This window comes from Sturnira hondurensis, unplaced genomic scaffold (genome assembly GCF_014824575.4).
Source record: "Sturnira hondurensis isolate 20B ecotype Veracruz unplaced genomic scaffold, ASM1482457v3 Scaffold0022374, whole genome shotgun sequence".
Taxonomy (NCBI): domain Eukaryota; kingdom Metazoa; phylum Chordata; class Mammalia; order Chiroptera; family Phyllostomidae; genus Sturnira; species Sturnira hondurensis.
Genome location: NW_028095005.1, coordinates 47,750 through 65,141, shown reverse-complemented (window position 1 = coordinate 65,141; position 17,392 = coordinate 47,750). Strand labels below are relative to the sequence as shown.

Below are 17,392 nucleotides of genomic sequence, written 5' to 3'. Positions count from 1 at the left end.
AATATAAAAATATACAGAAATAAATTTGCTAATTATCGAAAAGAATTTGAAATAAAATCATCTGTATTCCTTTGGTGAAAAAATCATAATGTTTGGTCATTATGGGACTTTTGGTATCATGAAGGGGAAAAAAACTGCTTTAGAGAAATTGCAGAACTTCTCTCTTGCTTCCTCACAGTCAAGTTAAAAATAAAGGCATTGTGCTAAAGCCAATGGTATTCGGTTTCCATTCCAAGAGAAGCTGAAACTGGGCAGGTTGCTACGTACAAAGAAGTTAAAAGAGTACACTGTGATTAATGGGTGGTGACAATGGTACCCAAACATCCTGATAAGTAGTGGGGGCTGCGAGAAGAGACTCCCCACTATCGGTCTCTTTATGCTCCCCAATTAACCACAGGATTCCCTAAGCAACTAGCATGCCTGCTTAAGGATGCCAAACTTATTTTGGGCCACTGAGTATTTATAATTCAAATCACCCACACTTATATATCACACCTACCACTAGCATCATGACCATAAGCTCATGGAGGACAGGAACTATTTCTCACCTACCCCCTGTGAACTACATAGTGGCCGCGACACCACGTCCTCCACAGCCTTCTGTGACGGCACGTCCTCAGCAGAAGGCACTCACCCTGCGGTATCCTGCTGCACTGAGTACCAGCACTACCCATGGTCTCAAGATTTTAGTACATTCTCTGTCCTTGAAATATTTCAAGTCCTTGAAAAATTAAAAGATCTTTCTCAAAAAGCAGCAGGGATCCAAATCTTAAACAGTCAAGACTAACAACTAGCCACGAATAGCCACATATTACTTAAGCTAAATGACAGTATGCCCATTTTTATCTAGTGCAATTATCTTTGATTTTAAAACACAAACGAATCATTAGAGTTCTGAGTCTCTACTAACAAAGAAATACACTGTGAGCTGAATGTTCAACATTGTGAGTGTCATCAGAAAAAGTTCTATAGATTTGAATTGGCCAAGTTAATCCTCCTTCATTATTTCTATCAGTTAACAATGCACACATAGTGATTTACATACATTAACTACACAGACACGGGCATTTGACATATTAACTCCCCCACAGACTCCAAATCTTCAGTAAACAGCTCTCACAATTCATTATATTAATATTATATGTCAGCACACTCCTCTTAAATATGCATGAGATTAAATACCACCCATGTTACAAGCTATTCATCACCATTTTAACATAATTTGTCACCTTTTCAATTCTGTAATTATAATAGCACCTAGGTGCTGCCACAATAAATGTGAGTTTAACTACCTGGCTTTAAGTTATCCATAACACATAACTAATTCCACTTTGGATTCAATGTTTAATATACATTCAAATGAGAATATTTTATAACACAAGGTATAATGTATGTATAAAATTAATATGTTTTATGACATAGAAATGTCTAATTTAAAATTGTATTAATAAAGGCTAAGTTAATTTTCTCAGACTTATATATGACAATTAATTCAAGATTAAAATTTACCAAGCAGTTAGCTTACAATTTTTTGACATCTACAAGAAAAAGTATCCTGTGAAGTATGGACTATCATGATGTCATATTTCTCATCAAATACTTTATAGACTTTATAAATTCTACATTTTTGTAAATTATTACAACAAAGACTGGATTTGATCCAAAATAAAGCAAACATAAAACCCAGAGGAAATAAATGAAGGTGAAAAATACAATAGTTAACCTTGGATGTTACTCTAAAGTTCATGAGTCATGTGGCCACAGATTATTAACTCAAGCATAGTAAGGGAAATAACAGTGATAGCCACAGTGTACGTGTACGAGAGCTTCCTTAACTTACTATGTCAGGCACAATAATTAGCACTTTACATTCATATATTGTTTACTTTTCACAATAATTCAGTGAAGGAGATAGTAATATCATGCACATTTTACAGATGAGGGAAGGGGAGGTGTACAGCTGACTAAATGACTTGAGTTACTACTTCCCTGAGTGGCCTTGGTATGTCACGTGAAGTCTCTGAAGCTCGTTTCCTTTAGCTCCTAGATGCTAATAATACACTTATGCCAGAATTATTGAGAACTAAGTAAGACAGTTTATGAGAAAGTATTATACAGTTGTGCAGCTGTGTTATTGTTACATTATTTATTTTTTTGCCTTTTTTAAAGATTTTATTTATTTATCTTTAGAGGGGAAGGGAAGGAGAGAGGGAGAGAAATATCAATGTATGGTTGCCTCTCGTGAGTCCCCTGGCCCGCAACCCAGGCATGTGCCCTGACTGGGAATTGAACCGCGATCGTGTGGTTCGCAGGCCCGTGCTCAATCCACTGAGCTACACCAGCCAGGGCATGTTACATTATTTATTGATGAGACAAAATGAAACACTGAAAATGAAAAAACTGTTTATTGGTTCTTGGCCAGGATTTTCCAACAAAAAAAGTATACCTAAGTAAACTCCTGGTTGTTTTACCTTGCTTAAGATAGAACCTATTACATAAAGACAAATATGAATCAATATTTTCATTATACCCTAGGGGAGATGGACAAGCCCTAATAGATGAAGTTAGAAGGGAAGAGTAAAACTAGAAATGTAACTTTGTAGACGGTTATTATAAAAACTGTATTCTCACCACCAGCTTTGGTCTTTCACACAGTTCTTCAAACTAAGGCTTTTTAAAGTTCCCTGGAGTCCCTACCAGGCTCTAAGTTACTGTGATCCACACACACATTTTGACTTGTGGCAGTATTTAAATCTTTAGGCCCAGGAAGGAAAATCAGGTTTCCAGTGTCATCATTCACCCTTTTAGATAAAAAGGGTGTTATCATTGGGCTTACTTTTTCATAGAGCTTTTTAGCTTAAAAATCATTTCATATGTATTATGTCAACCCAGATTAAAACAGGCATTTGGAAATTTGAAATCAGGAAACTAAAATTCACCAAGGTTAATGATAAGATATCTACATATCTGTGCAGTGATGTTGGGCTGTGTGTGTGAGAGTATGCAGGTATCTGTCACATGATTTTACGGCAACATCCACCAGCTTCCCACTTTTCTTAAAGTCTATATTATTAATGATTAAGAGAAAGTATAAGTATATATAACCAAAATAAAAACAGGAACAAAGTAGCTACGTATTTCCAGTAATTCCTTTATTCACGTTCAAGGTGCTCATGTAATTAGATGAGGAATAAAGGAAACCTTCATTTGCATAAAACTACAAATACACTAAGTCACAATTTCACACTTTTAGATTTGATGATTGTAAGAAGTGAAAAAACTGTCAAGGCATGCAGACTCCCCAGGGCCCCGCCTACCTCCCGGCCGTTCGTGTTCTCCATCCGTGTGTAGAAGCATGGCGATGGGCATCCCTACGTTCTTGGATCTTCCAGCCACAACCACATTTTTCCCAAATGTTTCAATTCCTTAAAACAAAGTTTGATTAAAATAATCAACAGCAGGAAGCAAATAAACATTAGAACAGCAGCTGAACACTCTTTAAAAACTTCTAATTAAATTTGGATTATTGTGTGGCTTGTCTATAACATGTCCATATTCATTATTTATAAATACTCTTTTAATACCTCTTGGATTTGTTACTTCCTCTATGATTATGTTCTCATGGAAAAAACTCACAAATATTTTCAAGTTGCCATTAAATTGTTTTTTAATAATTTTTTTATTGTTATTCTAGTACAGTTGTCCCAGTTTCTCCCCTTTGCCCTCCTCACCCTTCCTACCGTCAATTCCCACACTGTGGTCCATGTCCATGGATCATTCATACATGGTCTTTGTCTAGTCCCTTCCCCTTCTTTCCATTAAATTACTTTTAAGTATTGAGATTCATATGAAGAGTTAGAAGTACAGAGGCTTAAAATACACTAACTGCTAATTATAAAGTAAGCAAAGTACAACGATGCCAAGTTTAATTGGCGATCACACTTTGAGCACAACTGGAACAAAATGAAGTAGGAAAAAAGTATTCTTCACAAAGTGCATGCACTTTACTCCATAGGAGACAAGCGTTAAACTTGGGAACTTAAAAAGATGTAAAATACAAAGCAGCAGATTTAATATGCTTTACCTCTTTAGGGCATAGTTTCTTTATACGTAAAAAGAAAATGATAGAATTGCTTCCCCCCCCCATAACTAAGATTCTAAGGGTGTAATTCTAGGATCTGCTTTCTCTTGGAAATTTTCTCTTTCAATTGGAAAAAGCAGGTTAGAAAGGAGAAGAGGCCGTCACAAATGGAAGTGACAGTGGTGGAAGCAGGAGAATCATCAATATAGAAGGCAATCAAAAGGCAATCAAAAGGCAATATGGGGTCAATTAATGTAGAGGCAAATGTCTCTATACACCTGCAAGATTTACATTGGTTTTTAGAGCAAAATTCAAAGGTAAATGTTTGTAATTAAAAATCTGGGTCATTAGAGATGATTCAAATATGTTCACCACATTCTGTTTTTAAAGGTAGGAAAAAGTATAATACATTTTAGAAAATGTACATCAAAATACATTGTTTTTAGCTTAAAAGTAAGGAAGCAAACCTATTACTAGAAAATTCACTCCCTGTAAGATGCAAGCACAGTTACCCCCCAGTTTATTTTATTTTGGATTATTCGTTGACTTATACAGCTTTACATTTTCCCATAGGTTAAAGTTTTATGGCTTATCATTTTCTTTCACTCAGTAGGACTGAGTGAAAGGCATTGCATCAGGCAATGCACAAAATGCTTGGTTTGGTGCAGAGCACCCAGGTCCCAGAGACCACAAGTTACCTACCTGTTCTTGTGATAATTTCCCAGACGGCACTGGCGGTGGCAGGGATGAGAGAACGCTGGTCAAGGCACAGCCTCCCAACATTGATAATGTGAAATCCATCTACGTCTTTCTCAGGGGCAATCCCATTGCATACTGTTCGCTCATCCACATGGTCTGAAAAGTACACAAAATTGGTTTAATTTTATAATTGCTTTTTGCTTGGCAGCCTGGAAACTGAAATGTGAGGACCTACAACCAAATCACTTATGACTCAGCTTCAGTAAAGGTGCAAAATTCTCACTCAGTTTTTTTCCTTCATACCAAAATAGTAAGACAAGTGACCAATGGCCGCATTTAATAACTGCTGAGTGAGAATAGGCAAGTACAAGGCCAGAAGTGGCTGGCTGATGAAAGGAACATGTCTGCAAATTAAAACAATACCAATGAGATCTGGGAATGCCCAGGTGAAAAGTCTTTGTCCCAGTAAGTTTGCAAATTTAAATCTATGTTTTTACTATATACCCTTCCACAAATAGGCTTTTATTAAATATTTCTAGCATTAGATGAATAGGGTTTTGTTAGTGTTAAAAATAGTCATAACATCATTAGTGCCTCGATTCATCCCAGAAGACATAACAAAGAAGCAAAGGTTGAGCACACACAGACATACACACAGGTCATTTCCCTGAAGCACTCGCACATTGAAAGCCAAAACATCATTACGGTTTCCTATCTGAAAGAAAAAGTGTGTAACTTGAGTAATGAACTAACCAAATCAGATATGAGACACCAATGGCCTCATTTTGAAGAGTAGTAAGAACAGAAACATAAAATAGGCTCTTGCTACTCTATGAAAAGTGGCTTAGCTTACCTTCCAGCCAACAATTAACCCACATACATAAAATATTCAAATAAAGGTGTGTTTGCTACATAAAATTTCTTTGTCCATTACACAATGAATGCCACTCAGGTATAATATTTAAGGACATTACCAAAGACCAAGTTCGAGTTGTTTTCAAAGACCGATGCCTCGCACCTTGGATCCCTGGTGGTGCACAAGCGACTCCACTGCCTCTTCCTTTAAAGAGATCTAAGTTGTCACTGTCGGACTACCAAGTCCTTTACATACACAATAGCAGGCATTTGCATCACAGTCAAATAGAAATTGGGTGTCTGGAATATCTGTCCAATCAACAGTTTTCCACTTTCAAGAATTTTATTCATTCTGTAACATTCTAAAAGGGTAAGAACTCCATCTGTTTTCTCCGAAGTTAGAAGGTAATTATATAGGTTCTAGCAAAAAATTTCAAAAATGACATGTTCGATTTACTATCTGAGCACCAAAAAGCTGTTCTTTGTTCAATCTGAATAATGATGATTATGAGTATGGTAATAATGTTGGTGATTCAGTTTTTCAACACTTACCACTCACACAGAAGAAGGTTCAGGTCATGGGTACTTTTAAAAATGAAATCAAAAGCTTTGTTGTTTTTTAAACATATATTTGAAATCTCCATTATTGATCTAAGGCTTAAATTTATTCATCTCTAAGTTCGAAACTGGCTAATGTAGGTATGGACTAACCATTAAGTGAAAGAACTCTACAAAGGCTCATTTCTAGAGTTTGAGAGCCATGTTCTGGTCCTGAAGTTTGCCATCCACTGGTCTGTACTGTTTCATTCACTAAAAACTATAATAAGTTGTAACAAATAATCCAGCTCACACAATAGCTGAAAGAATAAAGAAGAAATGTATGTATCTGAAACTCGGGAGGGAAGCACTAGAGACTGGTGACTACAGACCAGTCCTGTGATGTACTCCACCTTTGATTCCAATCGCCATTCAGAACTCTTTGGCCTTAAGCTAATGATACGATAGTTGTTTAAAGGCAAATGGGTGGACAAAGGTGGGAGGTGCATGAAAACTGCTTATTCGTGTATTGGTTATTTAGTCTAAAAGGAAAAGAACCTATTTCAGTAGTTTAAAAATGTTTACATTATAAAAATCAAGGAAACCAATTCATACATTGTTTTTATGTTGTTCTAAGTTAATTCAACAGTGGGTTAAATCTCACAATTTTTGCCTGGAGAGATGTACCTTTTACTATGCAATGTGTAGCATGCAGCAGTAGTGTGAAATAGTATATCTTACATTTCCACAGTGCTCTACAGTGTTCATGTTACCAACACATCAGTTTCCCCTGTATCTGCAGTTACTGGGGACCAAGATGAAGCTCAAAGAGTTTGAGACTCAGTCCACATCAAACCACCGCTAGGAGGAGGAGCTAGAATTCAAATACACATCATTTTGCTCTAAAACCAGTTTTCCTTATGTATTACATAGAAACCATAAATATTAAGCATCTTAAATACTGCTTAACATTTAAAATTAGACCCCCATCCCTTCTATTCCAGACATTTGATAATTCTAAATTAGCAAGTGTCTACATCTCCCAAGGAATGAAATGTGCTATTTTTTCCAGGCCTTCAAATATAACACTATCACTAGATTCACTAATATGTGTCTGAATGCATGTATCAAACATTTTATAACCAATTCTACCTTTTGTCATATGAGTAAAAGAAATAAATTCCTTTCATGCTTTTGACTGACTGCTACTGAAAGTCCCCAGGTGTCCCACTCCTGGGGCCCATGTCTTAGAGAGAAGGAATAACCATGAGACTCAATAGCATCAGTTTTTTCCCCTCAATGGTAATACAACCTTTTATTGGCAAACAGTTCACCACTTGATATCCCACACAAATGAATGGGAAAGCTGGCATTATTCACTTTGTGTGTATTGTCCCCTTCTATTTAAGATCATGAGAGGTCATTAAGTCATGCCAGAGAAAAAAAGTCATCAAATTAAAACACTGTACTAGGACAGCTCAGGGAATGTCCTGAGGGACCACAGTGTAGAACTGTGGTCTTATTTATAGTATGTTTAATTGCCTTTGGACAGGCACAGAAAAAAAGGATTGATACACATTGCTGGTTTATTTTCCAGCCAAGGATTTCCACATTAATTTGCATTAAAATACCTCGTCGCACCTCCCAATGCCTGAGGGATAGTGCCAGTTCATTAGCACAGTACACTGTATGCCCTTTGGTTTGATTATATCTTTTCCCCACTGTTCCCTCTCTTCAAGTGATCCATCCTTTTCCAGTCAACCTCATCACACAGTTTTGCCTCCAGTCACATCAAACCATGTCCCATCCCCAAGCTCTTAGCATTAATTCTTACATTTCTGTGCTGTTGCCCAGGATTATTTTTCATCACTTGTTTCTCCTCCTTGTTCATTCACACCCAACTTATTCTTCAACACACAGATCTGTCGCTACCTGTTTGCTCATCACAGATTGAAACGATAATTTTTTCCTCTGCTTTTCCGTAGAACTGCTATAAAAAGTTCTTACCACATTAGTTCAGTTAGTTGATCACATTAGTGATTTAATTACAACTCTCACTCATGAGTGTGAGTGTTTAGGGCACAAACTTCTTTTATTAAACTATTAAACTGATTCACCCATAGCCTTCTCCATCTCAGTTGATGGCAATTCCATCCTTTTGTATGACTTGCCAGAAAAAAAAAAACCTCTGGAGTCATTCTGAACACCTCACTTTATTTCATGTCCCACATCCAACACGTTGGAAAATCTGTTAGCTCCTCGTTCACAGCACATCCAGCATGTCACCACTCTCTCCGCTGTCCATTGCTGCTTCTCTGGCTTTTTTCTCTCCTGTGAATTCTTGCAATAGCCTCCTAATTATTTCCCTGACACTTGCATCCATACGGGCTACTCACAAAATAGCAGGTGTTATATTTGTGAACTGCATGTCTGATCACATCGCTCATCCCGAAACCCTGCTCTTCTCACTGTTTCCCAACCATAGCAGTCTCTTCCCACCTTGGCTATCTCTTTTCTGCCTGCCTGGAGCCTTTTCAAAAAGAAAGAAATAAAGAAAGAAAGAAACCGTCACTGGCTAAATCCCTCTCTTATTTCAAATTTTTGCTTAAATTCCACATTCCTTATAAGGACAATTCTGACCACATTATTTAAAATGTATGTTCCATTTCTGATAATGTTGAAGTTATTTATACTGGACTCCAAAGAATAAGCAACTCACAAAAAAACTGTAAACATTAGAAAAATTATATTAAAAATGACTATCTGAAAACATGGGAAAGTTACTAGACGTAGAAACATTTTGGAGGCTACTCCAGACACAGGACGACTGGAATTTGGGTAGAAATCTTCAGTCTTACTTACATAAAGAATCAAGTAACAGCCCTGGCTGGTGTGGCTCAGTGGACTGAGTGCTGGCCTGTGAACCAAAGGGTCATCTGTTGGATTCCCAGTCAGGGCACATACTTAGGTTGTGGGCCTGGGCCCCATTAGGGGCATGCGAGAGGCTGTTTCTCTTCCTCTCTTTCTCCTTCCCTCCCCGTCTCTCTCAAAATAAATAAATAAAATCTTTAAAAAATTATCAAAGGACGAATTTGGCACTACTATAGCAGTTGGAAATTAAAGGGATACTTTCAGAAGAGAAGAGAGTCAGAGGGGGAGATTCAATTGTGTCTACAGAGCCTTCCCAAACCTCTGACTGATCCCTGAACGACACACATGGGGAGCCCCTCTAAGGCTAAGAGAACTAACCAGACTGCAGCTGTAGCTCACCGAGAGGAAAGTAAAGCTTGAAGTCCTAAATACAAAAAATATACAGCTAACATTGTATCTAATAATGAAGTACTGAACCTTTCTCTCAAGATTGGAAGTAAGTAAGAGTGGCCATTCCCACCACTTCTGTTCAATGTTTTATTGGAAGTCCTAGTTGGTATAATAAGATAAGGAGAAGAAAAAAGATGCCTAAAGTTCAGAAAGGAAGAAATAAAACCCTCTAGTCACAGATGGTATGATTGTTTATGCACATACCCTAAAGACTTACAATACAAAAGAATTAATAAAACAAATTTAGCGAGATCACAGTACAAAGTCCATACACAAAGAAATCAATTGTATTTTGCATACAAGCAGAAAATGCTAGAAAATTAAATTTTAAAAATTTATTTACAATAGAGTTCAAATCATAAAACACTTAGGAGTAAATTTAAAAATTTTTAAGATAAACTCTGTAATGAAAATGACAAAACATTGCTGGATGTTAACTCTTCCAAACTGATCGATTCCCAGTCAGGGCACATGCCTGGGTTGTGGTAGATTCAATGTAATCTGTATCATAATCCTATGAGGTATTTTGGTAGAAGCTGACAAACTGACTCTAAAATTTATGTGTCAATGCAAAGGACTTAGAATATCCAAGGCAATTTTGAAAATAAGAAAATTTTCTTAACTGATGAGATAAAAATCTCATACATTTTGATAAGAATTTTAGTTACATGGAGTTTGTATTTTTCAAAATTTATAGATGGGTACATTTAAGATGTGTACATTTCAATGCATGTAAATTTCATATGAAGATATAAATACCATAAGTAATGATATGGACATTGAAGTTTTAGAGGTACACTAAGTGTTTTCACCATTAAGTGCTTCAAAAATAGGATGAATTGATAGATGAATAAATGGAAATTTGTGACAAAGCAAATATAGAAATGTGTTAACAATTATAGAACCTAGATTCAGGGCATATGGTTGTTCCCTGTACCATTCTTTTAACTTTTCTGTATATTCAAATTTGTCATAATAAAATATTGAGGGGAAAGCAAAAATACCTGTCCCTCAGTATCTTGATCCTCTTTACCATGCTCTACTTTTTCTGTTTTCCCATACCATAACAACTTCTAATCAATATAATTACTTACCATGTCTATTTTCTATTGTCTCTCTTTCCTGCTACTCCACAAAGGAAGATATGTTTAACTTTTTTCCACTGATGTATTCCTACCACATGTACAAGTTTATTAAATAAATAGCTACTATTACCCCTAATCTACAAATAAAGAAACTGAGACAAAGAAGTGGACAACTGAGGACAATTAGAACAAACTGCCACAAGGAAAAGATATCTAATCTTTCTATGTCCTTTGATTTCTATCTTTTAAGAATATAATAAAAAACCAAAGATGGCTTTCATTAAAATCTTGATTTGTCAATATCTTTTCATCTCTATGACTAGCTATCTGGCACTTTTACATCCTCTGATATAAATTTAATGTAAATGATTCATGTTTGTTTTTCATCTATTACCTCTTTTCAGGACTTGAAAAATCAGAAATTTCAAGCAAAGCTTCATCCTAATAAACACGAATAAAAGGCCTTTGAATATTCACTCATGTGTCCATTCAAATATTTACTGTCTACCATGTGCCAAGTACAGTTCTAAGCGTTTAGGATGTATAAGTGAACCAGACAGACAAAATTCTTACCTTGTGGAGCTTACATTCTAATGAAATAAATGTCAGCCTAATCAAATTATTTAGCTATGGCCTCTTAATGAGTTAATTATTTTTAGGAGTAAATGAGAGATACTTTTAGAAGCTGTGCACACTCTTCTCAAGTAAATAAATAATTTTAAAGTTACACCCTATGAGTTCTACATCAAAGTTTCAAGACAGAAAATATTTACCAGCTGCTTACCACTTGCCCAATATAATTCAAGATTTGTTTCATCATCAAGGAGTGAGGAGATGAAAACGAAACGGGAAGTCACTATAAGTTCACTGTGCCTCTCCACCCCAAATCGAGAATACAGTAGAGCTTGGAGGATGAGTTGGAAGTATTCTCCAGGCCAGAAAGGGGTGGATCTGTGTCTCCATCATTCCTTAGCCTCTTTCTCCCATAGCCATAAAAACTGCAACAACATTCCAGGCCTGCTTACTTCACAGGCTATAAAAAAATAATTAATGGAATTGGAACCTACACATCATGCAAAGGTTACTACCTCTGCCCTGCATGTGTCTCCCGAGGGATCCAAAGTCCATGGAGATCCAAAAATTGCCTGGAAGTTGTACTGAAAACACCTTGGTTTGTTAAGTCCCCAGTCTCGTAGGCACTATGCAAAATGACTTCCATCAGATGAATGTTACGGCCCTCGAAGCAGTGTGTGTTCTATAGAGGAAAACACTCGGATAAGGGAGCATGTCTATTCTACAGTTTCTTTTACACACAAGGGAAAAGAAGAAACACTGTGTTTGGGGATCTTGCTTGAATACTTTCAAGGACAGCTAATCTCAAATTGTTTACTAACTACCACTTTCCTCTAGTGCCTAACATGGAATTATATAGAGATTGAATTCTAAGTAAATATTCGTTGAATTTGATAAATGAATGAAGAGGGTCACAAAGCAATCATATAAATATATCTCCCAAAAGACTTTCTACAAAGAAATATCCAGGTGTTTAAAAGAGCCCTTTGATTTTTATAAATTCTTGACCCAAGTTGAATACACTAAAAAATAGATGAGGTTATCATGGTAAAATAAAAATAAAAAGATGGAAAAAGAAAAGAAGTGACCTCTGTTGTTCAAGAATGCCAGATTTTAAATGTACTTTGAGAAGTAAATCATCCTAAATTACATTACTGTTTGACGTAGTGAATACTCAGTAAGATGTGATTATACAGGTCTGAGTGACTAAAAAGTTCTTGGGAAGGATTCCACCTGGGTATTCGTGGAGAGAGACTTAATGGCTCCAGAGATCAGCCAAGCCCACAGCTGTGTAAATTACATCTCAGTGATTTATTTACTCAGCTTCCAGTAAAAGCCATTAACTTCGTATTTTTAATCACTGCTTTCTTAATGTTGCCATCATGTGGTCAACATATTCCACATACAGAAGAATCACTTTTCACTTTGGTTTTTTTTTGCTCATAAATTCTTTGATAAAAATGTTACCTATTAGAATTTTTTTAACTGGATGGGTGGTACTATAGGACTGGTGTTGTTTCCATGTAAATACTCAAATTTCGTCTGAAAGGATTTAAAAAAATATCTGTTCAAAATCTGGCTTTTTTCTTTGAATAAACTTAAAAAGCATTAAATGGTTGAGTCATAATGTATGCCTTGCGACACAATTTCAATACTGATCCAAGCGCAATCCAATTATAAGTAGTGATTTTTTTAAAAGAATTTATTTATTTATTTATCTTTAGAGGGGAAGGAGAGAGGGAGAGAAACATCAATGTATGGTTGCCTTTTGTGCATCCCCTGCTGGGAGTTGGCCTGCAGGGAACCGGCCTGCAACCCAGGCATGTGCCCTGACTGGGAATTGAACCGCGATCCTCTGGTTCGCAGGCCTGCGCTCAAATAAGTAGTGATTTTTTATAAGATACGTATATGCAAATCTACCACCCCAAACAAAAGTTACAGCTTTGACAATAATCTATATTTAACCATATGATTCACCCATTAACCCATCCCTTTCCTGCTCCAAACTGGTGTAAACTTTATCTCAAATCCTGTGTTTATCATTTCTGTGTCTTCCTTTTCATGGAGTTTTATTGCATTTACTTGTTTTCCAGAAATTCATCAAAATTACCATTTAATTGTTCCCATCTGCCTATGGCTCCTGCAATTCCTCTTTCAGGTAAGTGGATCTTGATGATGACTCTGGAATTGACTCCCCCCCTCCAGATTTTGGAATGGGGGTTTGTCCTGTGACATCAACTCTCTGATGGCTCAGGAAAAAATACTGATTTTCAATTGGCTCAGCTTTTTCTTGCTGTAAGGACAAGAGGATTCATGTTAATCCATCAGGAGTGGGGTTCTGCTTAACTGGGTGGTTTTTATTTTCTTGTCTTGATTTTTGAGAGTTCTTTGTATATTCTGTATATACATATTATCAGATATATACTTGGCAAATATTTTCTTCTAGTCTGTCTTACTTATCTTTTCACTCTTTTAACAGAATCTTTTAAAGAGCGTAAGTTTTATGTTTTGATGAAGTCTACCTTACCAAGTTCTCCTTTCATATCCAAATAAAATTCAATAGTTCCAGTACCATGTGTTGAAACCATACCATTTCTATACTAATTTATCTTTCCACCTTTGTCAAAAATCAGTTGTTGATATAGTTGTGGTTATATTTCTGGGCTTTCAGCTTCTTCCAATGATCTTTTTTCATACTGGTTCCAATGCCACACAGTCTTGATTCATGTACCTTTATAATCAGTCTTAAAATCAAGCAGTATTAATCTTCGGACTACACACTAATTTTCAAAGTTATTTTGACCATTCTAGGTACTTTACACTCCCAAATAAATTTTATAATTTGTCAACTTCTACAAAAAAAAGTATGCTGGTATTTTGATCCATCTACAGATTGATCTGAAGATAACTGACAGCCTAACAATATTTAGCCTCCCAACCCACAGCTATAGCACAGCCACACATGCGTTATTTAAAGTGTGTCACTTGGTTTCTAAATATGAGGCAATTTTCCAGATATTTTTCTGTTAGTGATTTTAATTTAATCCCACTTTGGTGAGAAAATATGCTTTAGGTGCCATGAAACATTTTTAACAATGTAAAGTACTTTTATGACCTAAAAATGGTATGTCTTGGTAAACATGCTTTGAGAAGTTAGAAAAAAATGCACACTTTGTTGTTTGCTAGGAGAGTGTTCTATGAGTGTCAGTTAGGTCAAATTGGATGACACTGTGTTTTCAATCTATACCACAATTTTTTGTCCACTTGTTCTCTTAATTATTAAGAGAGAAGTATGGAAATCTATGATTATAATTTTCAATTTGTTTATTTTCCTTACAATTCTATTAGTGTTTGTTGAATGTATTTTGAAGCTTCCTTCTTAGGTATATAGATAATTAAAATTGTTGTTTATTTATAATAAACAGCCCCTTTATTACTGTGGAATGACCTTATTTATCCCTGGTAATATTCATTGCTCCATCTGATATTAACTAATCGCTTCCCTTTCTTTTTATTAGTGTTAGCATCATATATCCTCCCCATGGTTTGGCTTTAACCTCTGTCTTTCTACTTGAAGTGTGTTTCTTACAGGCAGCATATAGTTAAGTCTTGGTCTTTACCCACTGTGACAACCTCTAATATTTAATTGGGTTACTTAACAATATTCCATTTTATGTGACTAAAGGTATCGACTGCTATGTGTTTTCCTTGTTGTCTTTCCCCCTTTTTGCTTCCCTCCTTTAGACTAATTAAATGTTTTCAATAATTCCATTTTATCTCCTTTGCTTTAGTGATAGCTATTTATAGCTAAATAGCTAAATAGCTATAAATCTATCTTCTTCCTTTGCTTTCTTCCCAAAATGAGTACATGGAAACTGCTTGTACATTCTATTTAATCCTTATGCAAACCTGTCCTCCAACATCAGAATTATAATTCTAACTTGGAATTTCTTTTACTTAAGATATTGCCCTAATTGTAAAAAATAATCTCAGATTTGTAATCATAAAATAATTTGAAATTCAGGATTATTAGACAAATGATAGAAAATGAAGGTATAATTGATGAGAATCGTTTCATTTGCTCATTTGCTCATGAACCCACTGTTTCAATGGTCCTTATATCAATCCTATAAGACAGGAGAAACTACCTCAAACCACTTTCACGTAGACACCCATCAGCAAGACTAATGCGTTTCATTTCTTCTGCAAAACTTGCAGGCTCATGGCCAGAATTTACCAAAAGAATATCAGAGAGTAGTTAATAAACCACTCCTGCCTCTCCTAAATGAGTTTCATGACAATCAAGAAATAATTGTGTATATATCCCTATCTGTTTTGCCAGTTATTTTGCAGTAAATTATGCAATTTAATTTAAAATGATATATAATCAAATAACAATAGTGTAAAAACAGTTGTTATTTTTATGGAAGTTAAGTTGAATGTTGTGGGAAGATGCTTGAGAACTAAAAAGAATCAGTAATAATCTAGATAAGGGCAAGACAACTACGAAAACTGGGAGGCCTTTCTACAACACAGACAAATTTTGACTCAAATTCACCTCCATCTGAAAATTATAGGCAGTGAATTAAAGCCAGAAAATGATAAAAAATTCCAATCAGTGGGTTCCAAAGGGTTCTGGACCCTCACTGAAAGACTGATCAATACATGAGTATTTAAATGTTGTATGTTACAATATAATAGAATCTTTAAGGCAAATATACATTCTTTTATGACTTTCTATGTTAATCAACTTTTTCTATTAACCAACAAACTACATGGCCCAAATGAGTTGGAAAAAAGTCTGTTTCAACCCTCCTTTTACGATGAGAAAAAAAGTGATTTGCTGGTTAAATAACAGTCCGTAATTGTAAGGCCAGATTACGAACTCAGACTGCATACATCCATTCAGCTCTTTTCTGCTGGCAAACACGTTCCGCTCACTGTATGATTACTCAAATAAGACACAGGCCACTTCAGGAGGAACAGTGTATTTAATATCTGTCTTTACTCTCACTGCCATCATTTTTGAACCTTACCAAAAAGAAATTACGAGTAATAATAGAAACATCATTATTGAGCACGGCAAATCCGTAACAATGTGGGTTACAAGGCCGGACGGAAGGGAGAACAGATAGAAGACTACTGAAAGGATTCAGGTCGAGATGGCAGCTGCACGCACCAGGAACTTGAATGTGCACTGTTGAAACAAAGCGCCAATCATGTTCAGAGAATCCGTGTATGTAGGTTAATAAAGGTTAAAAAGGTAATTCTGGAATCAGACTGCTTGATTTGGGGTCCTGTCTCTACCAATTACTAGCAGGCAATGGTGGACAATTTGTTTAACCTCTGTGATTCAGTCTCCTCATCTGTAAAATGAAGGATACAATTCCTACTCATAAGGCTGTTTTGAAGCTAAAATGAAATAGTCCATATGAAGAAAATCTGCCAGACGATAGGAACACATTATTCACTAGCTAACGTAATTGTCTAAAGTAACGCCATGGGGGACGAGCTGACAAGGACTCACATCCCAGTGCAATTACTCACCAGCTCTGTGACCGTATGGAAAGTTACTTAACCTCTCTGGGCCTCAAATCCCTCCCTCAAATCCCTCACATTTTATTACGTAAAATGTGCGTAATAAAAGATCCAGCTCCACAAGATTATTATGAGGATTCGGTAAAGTAATAAATGTAAAGTACCTGAGACATGTTTAATGTAATACATTTTAGCCACTGTTATTTTGTATATTATTGGCTTTAAGCTAGATTGAAAATTGCCGTTTCTGAGAGCATCCAGATACTTGTGACCGGCATGATCCCTTTGGCTCTACGCTTCTCACACCGTAAAGTGAACAGAACTCTAGAAATTTATTTCAGTACAGCTAGATCACCAGTGCCATCTAGTGGCACTGCTAACAAATTCACCAAGTCAGCAATATTGTCCACAAAGGGGTAACATTTCTACAGATATAAATATAATTTTTTAAGATAGACTGAATCTAGTGTAGCTATTTGGAATTTGTAACATTTTATATAACTTATTTTAATATAGTACAAATTCAAATTGGGGAAACTTCATAAACTGCAAACTATAAGATTGCTTGGCAAATACATTAGAAAGAAAAGGTTTGTTTTTCTTTTTTGGAATGAACCAAACAATTGGGTTTAAACTACTGCCAAGATTTTCTGGACAAATTTGTGATGTTACCAAACCCCTGATATTTTATAGACCTTAGTTT

At 35.8% G+C, this 17,392-nt stretch overlaps 1 protein-coding gene across 1 annotated transcript in view; it reads right to left on the bottom strand.

Annotated features, from left to right (window-relative positions):
• The window catches only part of MTHFD2L (methylenetetrahydrofolate dehydrogenase (NADP+ dependent) 2 like), a 96,883-nt gene that overhangs the window by 62,227 nt on the left and 17,264 nt on the right, over positions 1-17,392 (bottom strand). The window contains exons 4-5 of the mRNA XM_037035506.1: positions 4,784-4,936; positions 3,318-3,425 (exon numbers count right to left, since the gene is read on the bottom strand). Coding sequence (XP_036891401.1) covers positions 3,318-3,425; positions 4,784-4,936 — 261 coding nt within the window. The remainder of the gene's footprint in view (positions 1-3,317; positions 3,426-4,783; positions 4,937-17,392) is intronic.